This window comes from Halichoerus grypus, chromosome 1, assembly GCF_964656455.1.
Source record: "Halichoerus grypus chromosome 1, mHalGry1.hap1.1, whole genome shotgun sequence".
Lineage (NCBI taxonomy): Eukaryota > Metazoa > Chordata > Mammalia > Carnivora > Phocidae > Halichoerus > Halichoerus grypus.
In genome coordinates this window covers 73,410,503-73,432,077 of record NC_135712.1, presented here as the reverse complement: position 1 = coordinate 73,432,077, position 21,575 = coordinate 73,410,503, and the positions used below count along the sequence as shown (strand labels likewise).

Sequence of the window (21,575 nt, the reverse complement as noted above, 5' to 3'; positions counted from 1 at the left end):
TACTGACTGAGACTATACAAAGCAGACAGAATGAGAGGCTCGAGCACTTTGTATAAAAATCTAGTCTGAACAGACATGAGCCTGGATATTGCAGTCAAGAAAAAAGCTTTTACTTTAATAACATGGATTTCGGGGTGCAGGAGTGGGACTATTTGAGTGGCTGTCTCAACTCTCACTATGCTCACCTAGCCCACAGACTCTGTGTCACCTCAGCAAATATCTCAGCCGAGGCCAGGAGATTTTTTTAAGACCGTTTTTTGCTCTAGACCTCATTTACCTCATATTTGTACAGGCCTTTTGTTTTTGTGGTGTTTTGCACGTGGGTGTCTTTCTAGTTTTGTTTGTTTTATTTGTTTGTTTAATTTAGAAGGAAGGCTTCGCTTTCACTGTCCAATACAAAAGAGAGTCTGGGTAGAGGAAGAACTCTCCACTAAGAGGCCTGGTCTTGGTCCAATCCCCACAGACAATGAGTGAGGAGCTTCATGGCTCAGGCCTCAAGGGCAACTGCCAGGACCTGAAGAGTCATGGGTTTGTTGTGAGGATCAAATGAGACCACGGATATGAAAGTACTTTGCCGATTGTGTGTGTGTGTGTGTGTGTGTGTGTGTGTGTGTGTGTAAATATCCACACACAAAAAAGTTGTCTTGAGCACGCTGACATCACACAATGCCAATTGGTTTTAGTCTCCATGTATTAATAAGGCAAATAATGATTTGGTAAATCACCAGGCTTTTGCTAGAATGCGGACTTTATTCATTTAACAACAAACATGATGAAATCATCTCCAATAGGCTTATTTCAACGTGTTTCAACTGTTTCAACCCAAGTAGACAATAACTGAGGGTGCCATGCACGTGGTGCTTCAGTTAATAGAATAGCCAAAGTAATGGAAAACGGTGATTTGGTGATAAGCTGACATCAGCTCCCATTGTATACCATGTGCAGCCCATGAGATCCCAGGATTACAATGCTGGATTCAGGTAAAGTTTGGTTATAACTGCCCAAGGTTAATTCCTCATTCTTTCTGACTGGAAATTTGAATTCTGGACTGCTCATCCATAGAATACCACTGATTGATTAACTGTCACTCCAGTCTGTAGAAAGGAAGAGAGAACTCAGGGTTCTCCTGAACTACAAACCTCTCTCTGTTTTTCCTACAAATTTCACTCAGGCATCAAATTGAATTTACTCTTAAACTGAATGTATTTTATCTATACCTGGCAGGGATCTAGAAGTAAAATTATAAGATTTATTTCATTTTAATTCTATTATGATGCATTTAATCACAAATACCCCCAAAAAGAAATGATAATTTATCATTCTGTCCTGACTGAGCAATCCTCCTTCGTTCACATTCATGAATCCATAATACAGAGAGGAGCCTGGATGATTAAGTGTCTGATTAGAGAAAACAGATTAACCTGGCAAACATAATAAATTTAACTCATAAGCAGGATGGCTTTATAAATGCTTACAATAACTCTCCTGTAGAAAATCATGAACCACTTCCTTCAGTGATGACTCAATTGAAATAGCTAGGGAACATAAAGCAAATGCATGTTTATGGCTTTCTCTTTGAGACATTCAACGGGTATTAAAAGGCATATCTGATTCAGCTTAGAACTCTAAAAATATATTACATAGGAAATATGTAATAAAAATATAAGCTCAAAAAAAAAAAAAATCACCCAAAGCTACAATCTCTCAAGTGTTCTAATTTCCACTTTGCCAGTGATTATATCTAGATCCCTCATGCTTTCCATGTCTTTCTACGTTCTCTATGTCTCCAAAGTTGCCAAAACCAGACCCAGTTTCAAACCATGCAGATTCACCCTTAATTTTCATAACAGAACCTGATTCCTTTATAAAGGCAGCTGCATCTTTACATAATTCTTATCCCACTGTGGCAAAACACATAAAATTAGCAAGCTATTTCAGCCTTTAAATCCTTCCTTTTAGCTGAGATTCCATTTAAATCAGAGTAAAAATCTAGGTTACGACTTATTTGAAGGAGAGTCCTGTACAGAGCTCCAAAAAGTTCACTTAGCAGTCCACCAGGCTTTCCTTACTTAGCTGGCTAGTCTTCCTGGCCTCCCTTTTTTAGCAGTAAGAAAAGGGATACTCTTCATGCCCAGCTTTATTTTTAAATTTGCATGGCTTTATTCCTGGAAGCCTCTGCTGGCCTATCTGGCCTAAAAGAGGGTCAGTTAGGCCCTGCTCTGTCACATGCACCTAAGTCATGCTGAATAAGGGACCTGCAGAACCGACCTTTGGTAGGGGAAGGGCAGAAGAGGTGAGGGGGGGAACGGGCTGCCGGAGAGTGGCTTGTCTTTAAGGAAGGCCCCATCCCATCAGGAGCCAGGTAAACTTGCACTGGGAGAAACTAGTACCTGGCTGTGGAGGTGTTGGCAGTCCTTCCTCTCTCCTTTCTCTTTTCTCTCCTCTTCCCGTTCTGAAGTTGATCTTAGGCTAGAGGGTTGTGATAGGGAGGGGTCCAAAGGGAGCAGGGGTCCATGTGTGTCCTCATAGCCCTTGGGCTCTGGATCAGGTTCATAAGCCCTCACTGTGTAGGGGTGTGTGTGGTGGGAAGCAGGGAAATTTTCTAAGGCCACTCCCTCCTTCCACCTTTGCTGAGTTAAAGACCGAGATGCTTTCCTGGGACACAGGCACTGAGGGTCCTTTCCTGGGTAAAGGAATTTGTGCAGCGCTAGAAGGGTGTATACTTCTAGCGGTGCACTGTGCATTCGTGACGAATGTCCACGAACATTTCCGGGCTCAACAAGACATGTAAACTTAGAAATTGCTGCGCCTAGCACAATCCTTGATACCATAGAAAGTTTGATGCAAGAGTGTCCCAGTGGCTAGGGGCGGGGGGCCGCAGTCATCGGTCAGGTTCTGCGCTGGGGCTGCGCTTTGACCGCTGCGTGTGTGTGTGTGTGTGTGTGCGTGTGTGTGTGTGTGTGTGTGTGCGCGCGCGCGCGCACAGGGCAGGTGCCTTGTCGGGGCTCCTCCGAGTGAGGGCTGTGAAGCCCGGCGGTGGCGCGGGCCAGGGCGGGAGCCGCGAGCGTGTGCGGCGGCGTCAGGGGGCGCCGGGGCGCGCGGCGGGGCTGGCGTTGGCGCTGAGCGGTGGTGGGCTGCTGCGCTTTGACCTCTCCCGAGAGCAGGTGAAGTGGGCCCGTGGCCGCTAGCCAGAGGGACTGCAGCTGCGAGGCCAGGGCGACCCCAGGACCCCGGCAGCTGCCACCGGTGGGAAAGACGCCCCCGGGCTTGAGCGAGGTGTGCTGGGGATGGCGGGGAGGACCTCTAGGCTCCCAGACAACCTTGTTTGCACCACCTGTCAGATGTGAAAAACTCAAAGGACCAGTAGAGAGCATCCATACCCTTCTTTGTTACAAATGGAGGAACCGAGTCCACAGGGAGAGACTCAGTCCCCAAGTCGCACAGCTATTAAGTAGCAGCACCAAGACTAGAAAACTGGTCTTGCTTAGGAGGTTTTTTAAACCTATCGTTCTCACTGAATGAATACGGATAATAAAACAAGTAATTAGTATTATAAAATATTAGATTTGGGGGATGGTGATGTTACTTTGGCATTCTGAACTATTAATATGATTTATGTGCTGGAAAAACCCAGCCACTCTGTCCTCCCTGGGCTTGGGCTGCTCATTCCCTCATTCATTAAATATTTGCTCAGCAGTTATCTGTGTCAGGCGCTCTGCTAGAAACTGAAGGTGTAGAGACAAACAAGAACCAGCCCTCCATACTGAGCCGAAGAGATTATTCCCTGGACACGAGTAACTGATGCAGGTGTGGGAGACGCAATAGGGGTTTGCTAACGCACAGTGGAAACTCCCAAGGAGATGTCATTTCCGGCTGACTGCAAGAAGACCTTGGGGAGGGGTGGCATCTGACCTGGATCTCTAAGAGTGGGACTTTGGGGGGTATTTGGAAAGGGGCAGAGCATTCCAGGTAGAAGGTTCGGTGTTAGCAACAAAATTCCAGGTGAGTGTGAGGAATAAAGAATAGTTTGGTTTTCCTAGAATGTAGGGATGAACATATGCGGGCAAGATGGAAGTCAGTAGTGGGGAGCCTTGGGGGGATTCCAAGCAGTGGCTGAGTGAGATGGTTCATCTGGTGGGGAGGATGGTTCATCTGGTAGGGAGGATGATTCATCTGGTAGGGAGGATGGCTCATCTCCTCAGCTGTCGAGTGAGGATGTGGGACCAAAGAGCCTTGCAGCTCTGAGGAGCTGTGAAGTAGCCATTCTGGGAGTGCGGGGCTTCATGGAGCCATCTCAGTGTAGTGGGACCATGGATGAAAAAATGCAGCTGAGGGCGCCTGGGTGGCTCAGTTGGTTAAGCGCCTGCCTTCCGCTCAGGTCATGATCCCAGGGTCCTGAGATTGAGTTCCGCGTTGGGCTCCTTGCTCAGCGGGGAGCCTGCTTCTCTCTCTCCCTCTGCCCCTCCCCCTGCCTGTGCTCTCACTCTCATCATCTCCTCCCTCTGCAAAATAAATAAATAAAATCTATTAAAAAATTTTAAAAATGCAGCTGAAGTGGGAAAAGGTCCAAATCGAATTGGAAGACTGTTGGACTGGGGATGGTCTGTGGTAGTGTTTCAGACTTCCAACAGCATTGCATTCTTGGGAGTAGTTTATGGGAAAAGTGCTCTTAGTATTCCTGTAACACAGGTGGCCTCATGGACATGAGCAGCAGGTCATCAGCCTGTCCCTATCTGTGCAGGGGACAGTTATATCTTTAGATGAATCTAGGGGGACCAACAAGGAGCTTTAAACAAGGTAGCCTGTTTTGGCAGTTGAAACAAGAAATTTCTTGTACAAAGATTACAAATTTACCTTCATGCTACTTCTTATTATGAACTAGACAAACAATTCTCTGCAGATGAACTGTTAAAACCAAGTATTTTTTATCTTAACGGTGACACACACAGATTGTAATAGAGGCCTTTATAAATGTGTCTTTCATTGGTTCTGTGTCATCCCATGTTTATGAAGCACATTTTCTTGTGCCCAAATGAAATGGGTAGATGTGGTCCATGTAAATCAAATTACCCAAGCAGACAGGTTATAGCTGTCTATCTAAGGTCTGAGTCTAGGCGCCTTCTAGATGCTTCTAGCCCCACCTTGACATCTCTCCTGAAGAAGATTAGGGATTCCCCAAGGTCCATTTCCCATTACTCTCTGGTTCTGCATATAAATGTTTAAAAACTTTCTGTGTTGTTACATGAAATATACATTCTGTGTGCTTTCGCAGCTTCTCCATGTGATGGGTTTCTGAGAAGAGGGAAAATATGAAATGTTGTTTAGTAGCAATTCCTTTGGTTAATGATGTTAATCAGTAGTAATAAAGAAGGAGCGTGCAGGCTGGAATAAGAAGACATACCTGGAATTGAATTCTATCTCTGCCACTTACTACTTTTGTGACTTTAGGTCTGATAGGTAACTCATTGGAGCCTCAGGTTCCTCCTCTGTAAGATGGTGATCATAATGACCAGCTTACAGTTGCTAACTGGTCCAACAGTGTGCTAGAAGTGCTGCAGAAAAGTCAGTAATGGAGACAGTACAGTGTGAATGAGGAGAAGCAGTTAGGAGCAGGGGCCTGATCTTGGAGGTAGGCTAATCTGGGGCCAGGTGTGGGTTCTGCCCTTTCTCACTGTGTGACTTTGGGTAAGTTTCTGAACTGCTTGTGAACATCATAAGCCTCATCTTTAAAATGGGGGAAATAATTATCTCTACTTCATGGTGTTGATTTGAGGATTACACTTAGCACCGTTCCCGGGAAACAGAAGGAGAGAACATTAGAGCTGAAAGGGACCTTACAAGGTCTCCTACCCTAATCACCCTCGCCTTCCACCACCACTGTGGGAATGTAATTTTTATCAACCCTGACTGTATTTAAACATTCCCAGTGACAGACTGCTATCTGCTCAAGATGCTCTGTTCCATTGTTGGATCACTTTCAATGAAGTTTTCCTCATACACAGCTGAAATCTGCCTCAATATTTGTCCTCTTCTATGTCCTATATCTAAAAAAAGCTTTGGTCTCTTTTTTTACTAATATTTTTGTTTTTAGGTAACTGTGGATTCAAATGCAATTGTAAGAAATAACACAGAGAGATCCCTTGTACTTTTACCCAGTTCCCCCAGTGGTAACATCTTGCAAATTGTAGTGTGATACCACAGGCAGGTTATTGCATTGACGTGATCGAGATGCAGAACATTTCCATCATCTCTAGAATCTCTCATGTTGCCCTTTTATAGCTACACCCATTTCCCTCTTACCACTTCCTTAACCCTGGCAACCACTATTTCTTCTCTATTTCTATAATTTTGTCATTTCAAGAATGTTCTATAGATAGAATCATACAGTATCTAACTTTTTGGCATTGGCTTTTTTCACTCAGCATGATTCTGTGGAGATTCATCCAGGTTGTTGCATTTATCAATAGTTTGTTCCTTTTTATTCCTTAGTAGTATTCCATGGTATGGCTGTACCACAATTTAGAGCAGGTGACCTTTTTATAGATCACCTTTTTATAAGGTCACCTGGGCTGTTTCCAGTTTTTGACTATTATGAATAAGCTGCTCTAAACACTCATGTACAGGTTTTTGTGTAAATATAAGTCTTCATTGTCTTCAGTCTCTGGGGTAAATGTCTAGGAGTACATTGCTGGATCATATGGTAGTTACAAGTTTTTAAAGAAATTGCTGTATTGCTTCAAGAGTGGCTATGTCATTTTATATTCTCACCAGCAAATGAGTGATATAGTTACTGTGCATCCTTGCAAGCATTTTCTGTGGTCTGTATTTTTTATTTTAGTTCTTCAGATAAGTGTGTGATGCTATCCCATTGTGGTGTTAATCTGCATTTTCCAAATGGCTAATGATGGTTAACATGGCTTACTTGACATCTGTGTCTCTTTGGTGAAATGTCTTTGTGTCTTTTGGTCATGTTCTAATTGCATTCTTTGCTCTTTTACCCTTGAGTTTTGAGAGTTCTTTATATGTTCTCAATACTAGGCCTTTCTCAGATATGTGGTTTGCAAATATTTTCTCCCATTCTGTAGTTTGTCTTCTTGAGCTTTTAACAGGATCTTCTGTAGTGCAAAAGTTTTACATTTTGAGGACGTCAACTTGTCAGTTTTTCCTTTTATGGATAGTACTTTTGGTATCAAGACTAAGAACATGTCTACCCTAGATCCTGGAGAGTTTCTTTTATGTGCTTTCCCCCCCTATGTTTTATAGTTTTACATTTAATTCCATGATCTGTTTTGAAATATTTTTTTGCATAAGACATGAGACTTAGGTAGAGGTTTGTATTTTGTTTTGTCTGTTGTTTTTTTGCAATGAATATTCAATTGCTCTCACACTATTTGTTGAAAATCTTTTGAAAATAGCATATGACCTTTGGCAAGTCAAATTATCCACCTGTTACTATTTCCTCTATCTTGAAAATGAGGGGCTGTGTTAGGACTAGATGCGTGTTATTCAAACTCCATTCCTAGAATTTCTGGGGCCCCAGAGAAGCTCAGTAGCAGCAGCAATGAGAAGCAGATGGACTGCCATGCTCCTTCCTGACTTCATCCAGGGCAGAGCTCCTTTTGTGTTTTATATTTTTGTGGGTCCATCTGATATTTGATTTAATTCAAGGCCCTGCTGCTAAAAACAAGTTTGGAGAGCAGTGGGTTAGGTAATGTCTGAGGTGCTTTTCTGCAGTAAATTGCTGCGATTCTTAGCGCTTGGTGCCGGAACTCACTTTTCCCTTACATATTAGCCTCCAATCTCCTCCCTTAGTTTCTTGAGTGGTTACTCATATGAAATGTTTCCCTTGTTATCCTACCATCCTTTATTATAAATATGATAAGCTTCATGAAATCAATTAACTTACACTTCATAAATCAGTTTACAAACTATATGTCAGAATTGAAAATGTGTTAAGTATATTAAAGTCATGCAGTGGAATATCCGTTTCCCAGAATTATTGTGGCTGAAAGGATAAGAAACTAAAATCACACAAAAGCCATGAGCCACTTTCTCAACATTGACAAACAGCCACCTCTGTTTTACCATTCGGCTGTCTAGCTCCGGCCAGTTCACAAGCCTGGTCACTGCAGCTCACCACCGCTACCCCCACATCGGGAACCGTTTTGTACTCACGCAGCCGTACAACCACATTCTTCATTTTCAGTACAACACTCAATAAATTACATGAGATGTTCAACACTTTGTTATAAAACAGGCTTCGTGTTAGATGATTTTGCCAACTGTAAGCTAATGGAAGTGTTCTGAGCATGTATAAGGTAGGCTAGGCTAAGTTACGATGTTCGGTAGGTTAGATGAATAAAATGCATTTTGACCTATGATATTCTCAACTAACAATGGGTTTATTGGGATGTAACCCAATGTAAGTGATCTGTATGAAGGTTTCAATGGGAATTTTCCAAAAGTTGGCATTAGCTACTGTATATTTTTTTCTATAAAATGGAATAACAACATAATAAGCTCAAATAGTTGTTTAAAAAGTTAAATAGGGTTAATTGAGATAGTGCATTTGGAAAAAAAAAAAAGTGTTACACTACAAAGTGCTCTCTGTTCAAAGGATGATTATTATTGTAAGCTTGGCTAGGTCCCTGAATTCTAGTAGGCAGCTGTGTGTGCTTGCTGAATCCTATTCATGGGAAATGTGTTTGTTTATTTCATAGTATATTATCTATTTTTCCTTTTAGTGCCCATGTGGCCAAATTCTGAACTCCATCTTAATAAGACTCAAACATATTTGACAGAGTGGTTAGACTTAATGGTTTCCATAAAGTTGTTTTAATAGTTATTTTTCAGCAGATGGACAGCTTACATTTGGCTGCATTTCTGTGACAGTGTGATGATTGAAGTTTTCAACAGATGGCACACAAATACTTGGGAAAACACCCTCCCAATATTAAGTGTTGTAAAAAAGACTTTTAGAGTGCCAGAAAAATGATAGTCTGTATTCCCAAGTCCTTAGCCTATGCTATTATGATTATAATTTAGATGGTTTGGAAATTTCCCTTTCTGGCACTTGGATTTATTTTGTAAATGAGCATACATATCTATATTAGAGTGAGAGATGATGAGAAACTCTGCTGTCAATTAGAGATTCAACATGGATATAGCACTAAATCTCCTTTTGAGTATTGATGAATGTCTCTGGCTTCCGCCTGCTGAGTCATTCTACTTCCGTGCCATACATACAGAGAAAATGTAACCTTCCATAAAAATCAACCGTCAGAGATTTATATGTTCTTTCTGAAAAGTATTGACTTAAAAGGAAAAAGAAAAACTTCACCAAACTTAGAATTTTCAGACATATTCATCAGCATGGTGAACTCCCCAACCTTCCAAGTTGTCTCACTTCTACAATGGCTCCCTTACCCTGTTTCTGGAATCAGTAAGTAAAGAATCAGACAGTGAGTGAAGCAGTAGAGGAGTGGTGGAAATCTGTGGGATGTTTGTGGTTGTCACATGACAAAGAGCATTTACTGATCTTTAGTGGGTAGAGACTGAAGTGTCTACTCCTGCACAGTAGAGTTTGACACAAGGAAGAAGTGTCCTGTTTCCTACAGTATGACTGAATATCTGGCTGGCCACTCATCTGAGCCTGGGACTTATCTCTGGTTAAGTTAAATGATAGAGTAAGTTTGCAATATAAGATATTTTTTTTGCACAGAATATCAGTATCCACTCATTCCCTGTTTGTTGATTTTACTGTGCTGATATATGAAAGGCTGAAAGACTTCTCATCTTCTGCTTCTGAATGCTGACTTTTTCATGCTAAGTAAGTGCAAGCATATGGACACTTTATTATAGCTTTTGGTACAGTCACGGACTTAGTGTTTACATAAAATGGATATTATTATAAATTTATTTCCCCTTTCTATTCCAAATAGGGCACCCTATTAATACTTTTGAAATTTTGTATATAGGTAAATTATATTATGTATGAATTTCTGGATTTAAAGAGAGAACTACAAAATGCTTAGTATTGTAAAGGAGCCCTGGGGTTGATCAGGATGAGAAGCATTGCTGTAGAAAATTAAGCAATTAACAGATAAAATTCTTTCTCACGTCTTTTTCACTTGTGCGCACATAATGGAATCATTCAAAGAAAAGGACAGTGGTGTGAGTTTAAAGTCTTTAATAAGGAATGCAATCCCAATAAATTCTGTATCCGTATACTTCTATTGTAGTCTTAAACGGATTTTCTTTTGGCAAGTCATGTCAGCTAGATCTTTGTGTCTGTCATTGCAGATGGCGTTTAATGATTGTTTTAGTTTGAGCTATCCTGGTAACCCCCAGCCAGGGGACTTGATTGAAGTATTTCGTTCTGGCTATCAGCACTGGGCACTGTACTTGGGTGATGGTTATGTTATCAACGTAGCACCTCTAGGTAAGGTTTGTTTCCAGCAACTCCTGAGAGCTTTTGAGTTTTCTTGAAATGAAACAGGACGAAGCCAGAGAGGGAGACAAACCATAAGAGACTCTTAATCTCAGGAAACAAACTGAGGGTTGCTGGAGTGGAGGGGGGTGGGAGTGATGGGGTGGCTGGGTGATGGAAATTGGGGAGGGTATGTGCTATGGTGAGCGATGTGAATTGTGTAAGACTGATGAATCGCACACCTGTACCCCTGAAACAAATAATACATCATATGCTAATTAAAAAAATTTGATTGGCGTATCTTAAAAAAAAAAAGAAGGAATCATGAATGAAATCATGCAATAAAACAAAATAGAAACAAAATATAGAAAGTAGATAAATCTATCTGAAAAAGGTTTAGGGAAGGACATACTAAGACCAAAGTGGCATTGGATAAATCACAAAGACCAATTAACATTAAGATTTAAAACCTCTGGATTGGAAAATAAAAACACAATTAAAAAGTAAATAATCCACTGGGGAAAATATTTGTCACAAACATAATAAGAGTCATTGTCTTTATATATCACACAAATTATTTCAATTTGTTCAACATTTATTTATAGATTACCCAGTATATGCCAAATGCTACTCTAGATGCTGGGGATATATAAACACCAAAATCCCAACAAACAAATGGGTAAAGAACTATGAACAGTTTGTAGGAGAAGAAAAGCAGAAGCCAATACCTATCTTTAAAGGTAGTAATCTAGGAATTGTATAATAAAATAACAGATTTTATGACTATCACATTAGCAAATATTTAAAAATGATAGCAGTCAGTGTGGATAAGGCTATAATGAAATCAAAACAAGGATACTGTTGAAAGAAATGAAATTCGCTAACATCATTCCTGAAAACAGTCTAATAATATGTATTAAAAGTCTTAAAAGAGTTCATGTGCTCTGATCCTGTAATTGTACTTCTATGAGTTTATTCTTCAGAAATATTTATAGAGATGTAGAATAACATTCTTTATAAGTGTTTACTTCTATCTCATTTATAACAGTTTAAAAAATAGACAATAACAAAATAACAAGTTTGGTGAGGATGCGGAGAAAAAGGGAACCCTCCTGCACTGTTGGTGGGAATGCAAACTGGTGCAGCCATTGTGGAAAATAATATGGAGGTTCCTCAAAAAATTAAAAATAGAGGGCGCCTGGGTGGCTCAGTTGGTTAAGCGACTGCCTTCAGCTCAGGTCATGATCCCGGAGTCCCGGGATCAAGTCCCACATCGGGCTCCCTGCTCGGCGGGGAGTCTGCTTCTCCCTCTAACCCTACCCCCTCTTGCGCTCTCTCTCACTCTCTCTCTCTCTCAAATAAAAAAAAAAAAAAATTAAAAATAGAAATTCCTATGATCCAGTAATTCCACTACTATATATTTACCTAAAGAAAATGAAAACACTAATTTGAAAGGATATATGTACCCCTATGTTTATTGCAGCATTATTTACAATGGCCAACACAGGGAAGCAACCTAGGTGTCCATCGATAGATGAATGGATAAAGAGGATGTGGTATATACACAATGGAATATTACTCAGCCATAAAAAAGAATGAGTTCTTGCCATTTGCAACAACGTGGATGGACCTAGAGGGTATTGTGCTAAGTGAAATAAGTCAGACAGAGAGAGACAAATACCATATGATTTCACTTACATGTGGAATTTAAAAAAAAAAAAAAAACTCACAAAAATAAGCAAACAAACAAGCCAGAAACAAACTCATAAATACAGAGAGTGAATGAGTAGTTGCCAGAGGGGAGGGATAGGGGGATGGGTGAAATATGTGAGAGGGATTAAGAGGTACAAAAAAGAAATCAACAGTGGATTAATGTTCAATAGGGGACTAGTTAAATGAATTATGACTTTGCCACAGATTAGAATATTCTGTGCTTGACAGAATTCTTTAGTTGCAAGTAACAGAAAACAAACACAAATTAGCTTAAGCAAAAAGGCAAATTCATTGCTTCACTGAGGGACACTACAAAAAAGGATAAAGATGGTACTGACCTCAGGGATGCCTGCATGTAGGGGTTTGAACATGATTATCAAGCCTCACATCTGCATTTTCTTTCTATATGTTGTCTTAATTCTCTCAGACAATGTCTCTCTAGGAAGCTGAACCAATAACCATGAATATCCTCAGGCTCTCATTCTTACACTCCTGTGACACAGTAGGAGAGAGCTAATCCCTGCCTGTTCCAGTAGGAAATAGCATGGAGAATAATCCTAATTGGTCTAGTGTGGATCCCATGCCCATCACTGGATCATCCCTGTGCCCAGGAGAGTGAGATACTATAATTGACCCACACAAAATCTTTTCCAGAAAGAAAGAGACAGTTGTGGGATGGGGTGCTAGATAGGCCAACAGCTACTATAACGACCATTAAAAAACCTTATTTCTGGCCACATTTAATTGCATGAGAAATAATCTTGCATGATATTTATTTGAAAATTCCAGATTAAAAATGCAGTATGTAATATGATACCTAGTTTGCAAAGAAATAATATATACACGTGAATGCACACATACACACGCATCTGTAGACATGTGTTAATAACAGACATAATAGAAGTACATCAAAATAATAACAGTTAATTCTGGGTGGGTAGATAATGGGTGATTTATATCTACATATTTATGTAGTTTTTCTGTATTTCCTAAATGTTTAGAAATAAGCACAAATTAATTTTTTTAAGAAAAAATGTATGCAATTAAATTAGACTGGAACATTTTTTTCTTCAAGATACCTTTAAAAAGAAGTGTTAATAATCCTAGTCTTACTATTTTGGAAACATCTGAGAATTTTTAATGAAGTGGGTTTTGCAACATTTTGAGATATTTGCCTCTTGTTCTAGAGTATTGGAGATAGAAATGGCAAATAAAGTGACATTTATGATAAAGAGCCATTAGTTTCTGCAGAGTCTAGTGATTAACATTAAGCAATGCTACATTATTTCTGCAGTTTTAACATCTAAAAAATAATAAAGAGACTCTTCTGTTCTTATTTTCATGCATTAAGCTCCATATTAATGTGGTTCTAGCATGGAGCTTTGATCCTGTAGACTGAAATCCAATTCCTGGTTCTGTTGTTAACTACTCACATCATATTTTGCAACCCAGTTTACCTCTCCAAGCTTCAGTATCCTCATCTGCAAATTGATTGCATCAGACTAGTTTTTTTAAATTTTAGTAATTCTAACTAGGAGATATATGCTTTGAGAACTTTCAATGTGTAAGATATTAACTGGAAATGCTGCTTGAATGAAAAGGAGCTTGGAAGGTAGGAAAAAATGAGTAGAAAAAGGAAGAGTGTCTAAACACCAGTTATATGGAGACTCCCCCTCTCATGATTTACTTGAACAAATAGCCAAGCATAGCAGTCTCGAGCAGATGGAGAGGGACCAGGGCCAGATGTTAGAGCTGAACACAGAACAATCATCTGTCCAGGCTCAGATACTGACAGTGGCAGCCAGAAGACAATGATCCCTGGCAGTCTAGGCAAATGCTTGCCAATTGAGGTAGCTAAAACAGAGTGGCAGGAGGTGGGGCATGTAACAGGTGGGCATAGCCTGGGGCCACATCTAGTGGACAGCAGCCGCTAGGTTAGGTTCAGTTTCAGGACTTACTTTCTTGGCCAAAAGGAACTGTCAAGACAAAAGCAGGGCCCCAGTTGACCCTAGCTGACCCTTTAGAGGACTGAGATACCATGCAAATTTGGACCCAAGTTGAAGCCAAGTTGAAAGGACAGGTATAAAAAGCAGAGGAAGGGGTAAGGAGCACAGATTTGACACTGGGATGAGCTTACTAATCATAATGCACAACTGTCGAGGTCCAGAGATGTTAGTTTGGAAGGGTTCAGATGCTGAAAAAGAGCATGTTTTATAGAAAAAGGTGGACAGTGATCTTAGGTGTGCTATGCTAGGTATATATACCAAGATCACTAACAATAATGCCAACTGATAGAGATCTTATTCCTCAAGAGTGGTTACTTTTCTCACCCAGTCTGCTCTATGGGCAGATACAAATTTTCAAAGGGTTTCCTTATATTCTCACTCATATTGTATTGTTATTGATAAACTACAGAATGAGTTGTTCAGTCTGGCAAGACTAAGTGGCCTCTGGTTTGGTGATAAGTTAGGAACAGAGCTTCCTTCAGTGGCTTCAGTGACTCCATCACTTCCAAGGGTGAGGCATTGCAATTTTATGGCGTTGGGGTTCACTGGGTTGTGTCACTCGATCTTGCTAACCAGAATTCTCCTTATAGAGGATGGCATTTCTGCATCATTTACAAGCGCCAAGTCTGTATTCAGCAGGAAGGCCCTGGTGAAGATGCAGCTGCTGAGGGATGTTGTGGGAAATGACACATACAGAATAAACAATAAATATGATGGGACCTACTCCCCTCTCCCTGTGGAAGAAGTCATGCAATGGTCAGAGACGGTTATTGGACAGGAGGTGGAATATGACATACTTGTCAACAACTGTGAGCATTTTGTGACTTTGCTTCGTTATGGAGAAGGAGTTTCAGAGCAGGTGAGTTTTCTTTAGAAGATATATAAAAAGCTTCTTACATTGGAAAAATAGTAACTACTGACTATAAGATTCCCAGGCTGCAAACAAAATGAAAAGGACAAGAAAATATGAGAACTCCAAAGGATAAAGGAAAGAATCAAGTTGTCCAGGGTCATGTAGCAAGTTAATGGCCAAATTAAAGCTAGAACGTGGACATCATGAATTTGGGACTGGAAGGGACTTGAAGCAGAATCAAGACTATAGCTTTTCTGTCAGTCTTAGTGCCCTTGGTCCTTCAGGGTTTGGTTTTGTTTTGTTTTCTTTTCTTTTCTTTTCCCATTTCCCTGCCATACAGCTGTCTCAAATCAGTAACCTCACACACTGAAAGAAACATTCTGAAAGGAATGTTGACGTTTTTAAGTGGGAGTTCATTCGCCAAAAACATAGATGGTAACTCTGGGATTCTTTTCCATTAGCTGAGAGAGGCCAACTAATGACATATTTTGGTGGGTTTGAAAATGATTTCTGTCTCCTTGCAACACTAGTTTCAAAGGAATTTTGTGCTTTTAAGCAGATCCTTTGATTCATTGAGCTTTTGGATGATTTTTTTAAAAAAAATGGATCGATTATTTTTAAAATAGCATGCAATGTTGTCATTTCTCACACTATTTTGTAGCATGGCAGATTCCTAACTAAAACCATGCTTGATTCATTTGCCTTCTTTCTACCTATCATACCACAAATCCAATTCCAACATTGATGTTTTAAACTAAAGATTTATTAAAGTGATATAAAAGAATGAATAAAGGTTCCCGGTATCTTGAAACAGTTGAATCCATTATGTAAACGTCTATTCTAAGGAGTGAGTTTACAATTCTTCTCACGGAAGCTTGGGAAGATAGGAAAGGGAACATAATGAAAGGATACATTTGTTTTCATTAGGAAATAATTTAATTAGAAATTCATTTTTACTAGGAAATACATTAACATAATGAATGTTCTATTCACATGTAACAATAAATTGCTTCTGAACCAGAACAGAGGATATCCACACAAATTCCTGCTCACCTTCGCATTGAAAACTAGTGGTAGAGCTAGGAAATGGAGTCCATCCCTCTCCTTTGTAAATGGTAAAGTTGTCCACTGTGTTCAACAAGCAATTTTTTTTTTAATGTGGCTTAAAAAAAAGGATTAGAACCATCTTTTTGCTTTGACTCTAATTTACAATCCCTCATCTTTTCACCTTTCATACCCAGAATCAAGACCCATGAAAAATTAATCATTCCTCAACAACCAGAACTGTTCTCTAGCAGGTTCTGTTGAAGACAGTGACAGGCTTTAGAAGCCATCTAAACTTTGGAATTCTGCTGACTGGAGCTAGAACCTCCTCTTCCCCAGGTGTTAGCTGGGTGGTTTAGGGAACATTGTTTATCAGTTTCCTAATCTATAAACTGAGGTTTGGAGGATTTTGGAGATGTTTGAGGTCCGTTAGCACACTGTATTACATATTATCCATTCCCGAGCCAGTAAGACTTAGATGAGTATTATTTTTAATTACAATATTTTAAGAATTTTATACATCTTTGTTGGTACTCTTCAATATAATCTTCTGATAGAAACTATAGCACTTGTATTATTATTTTCATTACTATCAATAATTAATAGTATTATTACTAATAATAGCTAATATTGGATTCATTTTGGATCTCCTCATGGCTTTGGGGTCTTGAGCACAGAACTGTTTTTTTGCGGGGGAATGGCTATGTATTTCTCCCAATTTAAAAAACTGCAGATGCATTTAAAAAGATTAGAAAGGTGGAAGGATTGTGGCCTCATCTTTTTCTTCTTTGTGCTTTTCTGTATTTAAAAAACAATAATAGACCTTACATTTTAGAGCAGTATACAGTTCACAGCAAAATTGAACTGGAAGTTTAGAGAGCTCCCTCGTAGCTTCCCCATCAGCCATGTACACAGCCTCCCCCACCATCAAGAGTCCACATCAGCGTGGTATACTTGTTACAAAAGATTAACCAACACTGACACATTACCCACCAGAGTCCGTAGTGAAGAAGCCAGAATATGTCACCCCAAAATATGTAGCATAAGGATTATTTCGAGCTGAAGGCAGTTGAGAAGCAGACCCTAAAAGCGGGCCATACATTTTCAAAGGTGTCCCTCTTCCCTTCTCTAGCAGGAAGGACAAAAGTAAATCATCCAGGACAACCAGTGGAGAGGACATCAGAGGAATCTAAATGACAACCTTAACTAACTAGCCTTTGTCATTAGTTTCCCATATATTTACCTTCCCATGGTCTGCTGCCCCGGGGAAGCCTAAAGCTGCTTTCTTTTGTCCTGTCATTACTCTACAAATCTATTGTTCTTTTTTGAAGATGCTATATAACCCTGAATTCTAATCCACCTCTTTGAGTTACTCTTCCCTGAGTTTCTCCCATGTATATATATATATGAGATGAACATGTTAATAAACTTCTTGGTTTTCTTCTGTAAAGTTGTCTTTTATTAGCAAGCCTCAGCTGAGAAACTAAGGTGGATACAGGAAAAATTTTGCCTCTCCTAAAATAGTTTACATTAGGGTTCACTCTTAGTGTTGTACATTCTATAAATTTTGACAAATGTATAGTGACATATATCCATCATTACAGTTTCATACAGAATAATTTTCCTGCCCTAAAATTCCTCTGTGTTTTGCTTGTCTATTCATCTTTCCTTCCCTCTAAACCTCTGGCAACCATTGAGCAGTATGCATACTAAGCAATATGCATGTAAAATTCCTCCATGTCTTTTCATGGTTTGGTAGCTCATTTTTCTTTATCACTCAATAACATTCCATTGTCTGGATGTACATTCACTTACTAAAAAACATCTTGGTTGATTTCAAGTTTTGGTAATTATGAATAAAACTGCTAGAAACATTTGTGTGAAGGTTTTTGTGTGGATATGGATTTTCAGCTCCTATGGGTAAATACCAAGGAGCATGATTACTGGATTTTATGGTAAGAGTATGTTTAGTTTTGTAAGAAACCACCAAAGTGTCTTACAAAGTGGCTGTACCCTTTTGCATTCCCACCAACAGTGAATGAGAGTTCCTGTTTTTCCACATCTTCTTCACCATTTGGTGTTGTGATCATTTTGGGGTTTAACCCTTCTACTAGGTACATAGTGGTATCTCATTGTCTTAGTTTGCAATTCCCTAAACGTATGAAGTTAATCATCCTTTCATATGCTTCTTTGTCATCTGCATACCATATTTGATGATGTGTCTCTTGAGATCTTTTGTCCATTTTTTAAACTGGGTTCCTTGCTCATTTTCTTTTTGTTGAGTTTTAAGAGCTTTTGCATATTTTGAATAACAGTTCTTTATCAGATCTGTCTGTTGGAAATGTTTTTTTCTAGTCTGGCTTGTCTTTTAAAAAATTTAAATAGACATTTTCCACTGTTACAGTCTTAACAAGGTATTAAAATGTGCTTATCTTTGTGGAAGATGGCAGTGACCTTGAATAGGCCTGGACAAGCTGACCTATGATACACCCTGACTGTGCTTCAGTGCATAGCACTGTGGCCTTAGAGTCTCAGGGGAAGAAGAATTTTGATAAGCCCTGCAGTCATCTGTGACCCAGCTACACTATGTCAGGACATAGCACTCCAGATTCAGTTAATGTTTCACTGGGCAGGTATAGATCCTCAGAATGAGTCCTTTATTATCCCACAGTCGGAAAACCCTGTAAAGGATAAAGTGTGAAGAGTCAGCTTAGGTGATTTTATAATCCTAAGTAAGTTGTGAAATAAAAGCTCTTGTTCATAATAGTTCACTGAGAACATTCTGGGATGTTATATTCTTGCAGGTCAAGTCCCATTACACATAACTCCAAGAGATTGTCTGAATTACTCAGAATTTTGCCGTCTAGATTAGAACTTGTAATAAGTGTTTGGGATTTGGGAAACTGCCTACACTGTAGGAAGTAGCTTCCTTGTCATCGTATCTGGCCTATGTGCTCTCAGGGGATTTTGGTTTAGGATCACATTTCTCAGGCCTCTTAGATCTGTGGGATTTCTCTCACCTCTTGTGTTTCTAGTGGCTGAAGGAGACCCAGTGGGTTAGGTTTGCATTTAGCTGGGGCCACCCTACCCACAGGATCCTGCCACTTTCCCAGACTGTCATTTGACTCCTCTTTCTACAGACACCCATTGCACCTTCCTCTTTGTTCATTTCCTGCCACATTTGCCCATATCAGACCTTCTTGGGATCTCAGCATCTGCCTGAAATTATATGAGGGTTAGGCTTGATTTATAATCCTTGATCCCTGTCTGATTATTGATTTTGTCCCTCTTTGGAATTTTGTCCTGTATCTTATATCTTCCTGTCCCTTTGGCTCCCCATGTGCTAAGTGGGTAGCTCTATGCTGCAGCAAATTCTGACTCTTTCCTGGGAAATAACTTAGGTGGTGACTCATTAAAAAGTATGAATAAAATAACCAAACAGAGTTAGAATTGTAAACTAAAATAGGATTTGTCAGTTGTTTGCCAAAGCCATTCTCCCTGGCAACTGCGGATGGTGGCAGAGCAGGGAGCTACAATGACAGGCCTTGTACCTACAGACCACAGGATGGTGTAATGGAATGAATACTCCTGTCATTGTGCTTCTTTCTTGGCCAGGCCTTTGTGGTCTGTTTCCACCAGGGAAGCTGCAGTTCGGGAGGTAGCACTATGTGGCAGTCTTGTGGGGGTGGCAGGCTATGTGGGGGAGGCCTGTGGGTTAGACAGAAGGCATGCTCAAATGTGAGCTGGGTCAGGATTTCCAGCGTTTGGGTGGGTCCCTAGAATCATTTGGGAGAAATGTTTTGCTTTATTTGAAAGCCTGATTCTTAAATCCCGGAGAACAACGGTTGTTTTCAGAGTACCTGATGACTCTGAAGCAACTGAATGTGAACTTTGGGTCATAAAATTGCACTCAAACTCATGCAGATGGAAGGCAATATTAGCTGAGTGCCATGAAAATCATGAATATTCATTAGATCCCTCATCATGAGGATGATTAATACCTTTAAAGCTATAAATGTCTGAGCTCCTTTATGGACAGTTGAGCTTGAGAGTGGTTTATTTTAGTTTGTCTACATGAGAAATTAATTTTTGACACAATAGTTAACATCACTATCGACTTCTTTTGAAGTTTGTTTATCAAAATAGAAATTTTATCTACCAAATAAGAGCTTCTAGGTATTTAGCTTAGATTACATCTCTGAATTATTTTGCTAGTAGACATTCTCAAGTCAGGAAACACACACACATACACACACACACACACACACACAAATTTTTCACCCTGGTATAGACCCAACCAAACCAGTGTATGTTTAGGAGGTAGGGATTGTTTAGAGGGGAAATACATGGTTCACGACTCAACCTATATCTAAACATCTTGCTGGTATGACCTCAGGCAAATCACTTAACTCACCAAGTTTTGCAAAACAGGAATAATACTACCTCCCAGATGTACTACCATGATTATTAGGAATTGTGCCATAATGAGTTATAAATTGTTGGGGGCCATAAAAATATGAGGAATATATATTTATGTGTATTTAACTATATCTTTGTCGTAATTATAAAAATTATAAATTTATTTATGCTTACACAATTCAATTTTGCATGAAGCTTTAAATTTATCCTTTGTACATTAAAAAGGTCTTCAGTTTAGGAAACAAGCTAAAATTTGGGTTTAGGACAGAGATGCCTTTAGAATAAGATGTGTTTTTTGTTTGTTTCTCATTTCTTTATAGGCCAACCAAGCAATAAGTACCATTGGGTTTGTGGCAGCTGCTGCTGGTGCCTTTTCACTCCTGGGCTTGTTTCCAAAAAGACAAAGAGCAAAATACTATTAATGATTTACTGAAGAGATATTGGAACTGAAGGAATTTGTGAGGAGGGGAAAAAAAAACTGGGATGAATACTTACTTTCAATGCATCATTATTGTTCCAAATTCCAGTGATGGATGGCCGGCTCTTTAATAAATTGCTTACTGATATTATCTCATCATTGAGCCATGGAAATTTTTCTCCCTACTAGCAAAGATTTGCTGTGGCAGCTTAAACAAGAAGCAGTAGCCTTTTGAGCAAGCCAGCAGAGGATTTTAACAAAATCACATCATATTTTATCTTCTACCATAAATGTTGTTTTCCTTTTTCCTGAGGGTGGCTATTTTGTACTTGCCAGAGGAATGAAGAACGTCTATATGTGATTTTAAAAGAAATGTTAAGAGCCCCAAATTGTTGAGATTGACATCTAACTTCATATTCCTTTTCTGGTCAGAAAAGAAACTGGGAAATTGAGCATTTTATTAGGCAGTTTGAGGAGCTCTGATTAACAATCCATTTGAGAGTGCACTCCCATCTCCTCCTAGTTCCTGTGTAGATGCAGGTGGAGTAGATGGGAGACAGCATTCTTTTCTCCTGTCGTTTTAGATCCAGTGATTTCCCTGGGAGTGACTCATTTGTCAGGAGTATGTGACAAGCAAGAGTGGGCTGTTACTTCTACAGAGCTACATTATTCCCTTTGGATTTTGAAGTATTT

At 39.6% G+C, this 21,575-nt stretch overlaps 1 protein-coding gene across 1 annotated transcript; it reads left to right on the top strand.

Moving 5' to 3' along the window:
* The first annotated feature begins 2,221 nt into the window (after positions 1-2,221).
* Positions 2,222-21,575, top strand: PLAAT1 (phospholipase A and acyltransferase 1). Its single transcript, XM_036077504.2, has 4 exons — positions 2,222-2,362; positions 10,303-10,441; positions 14,739-15,007; positions 20,785-21,575. Exons 2-4 carry the CDS (start codon positions 10,303-10,305, stop codon positions 20,884-20,886), a joined length of 510 nt encoding a protein of 169 aa, XP_035933397.2. The 5' UTR covers positions 2,222-2,362; the 3' UTR covers positions 20,887-21,575.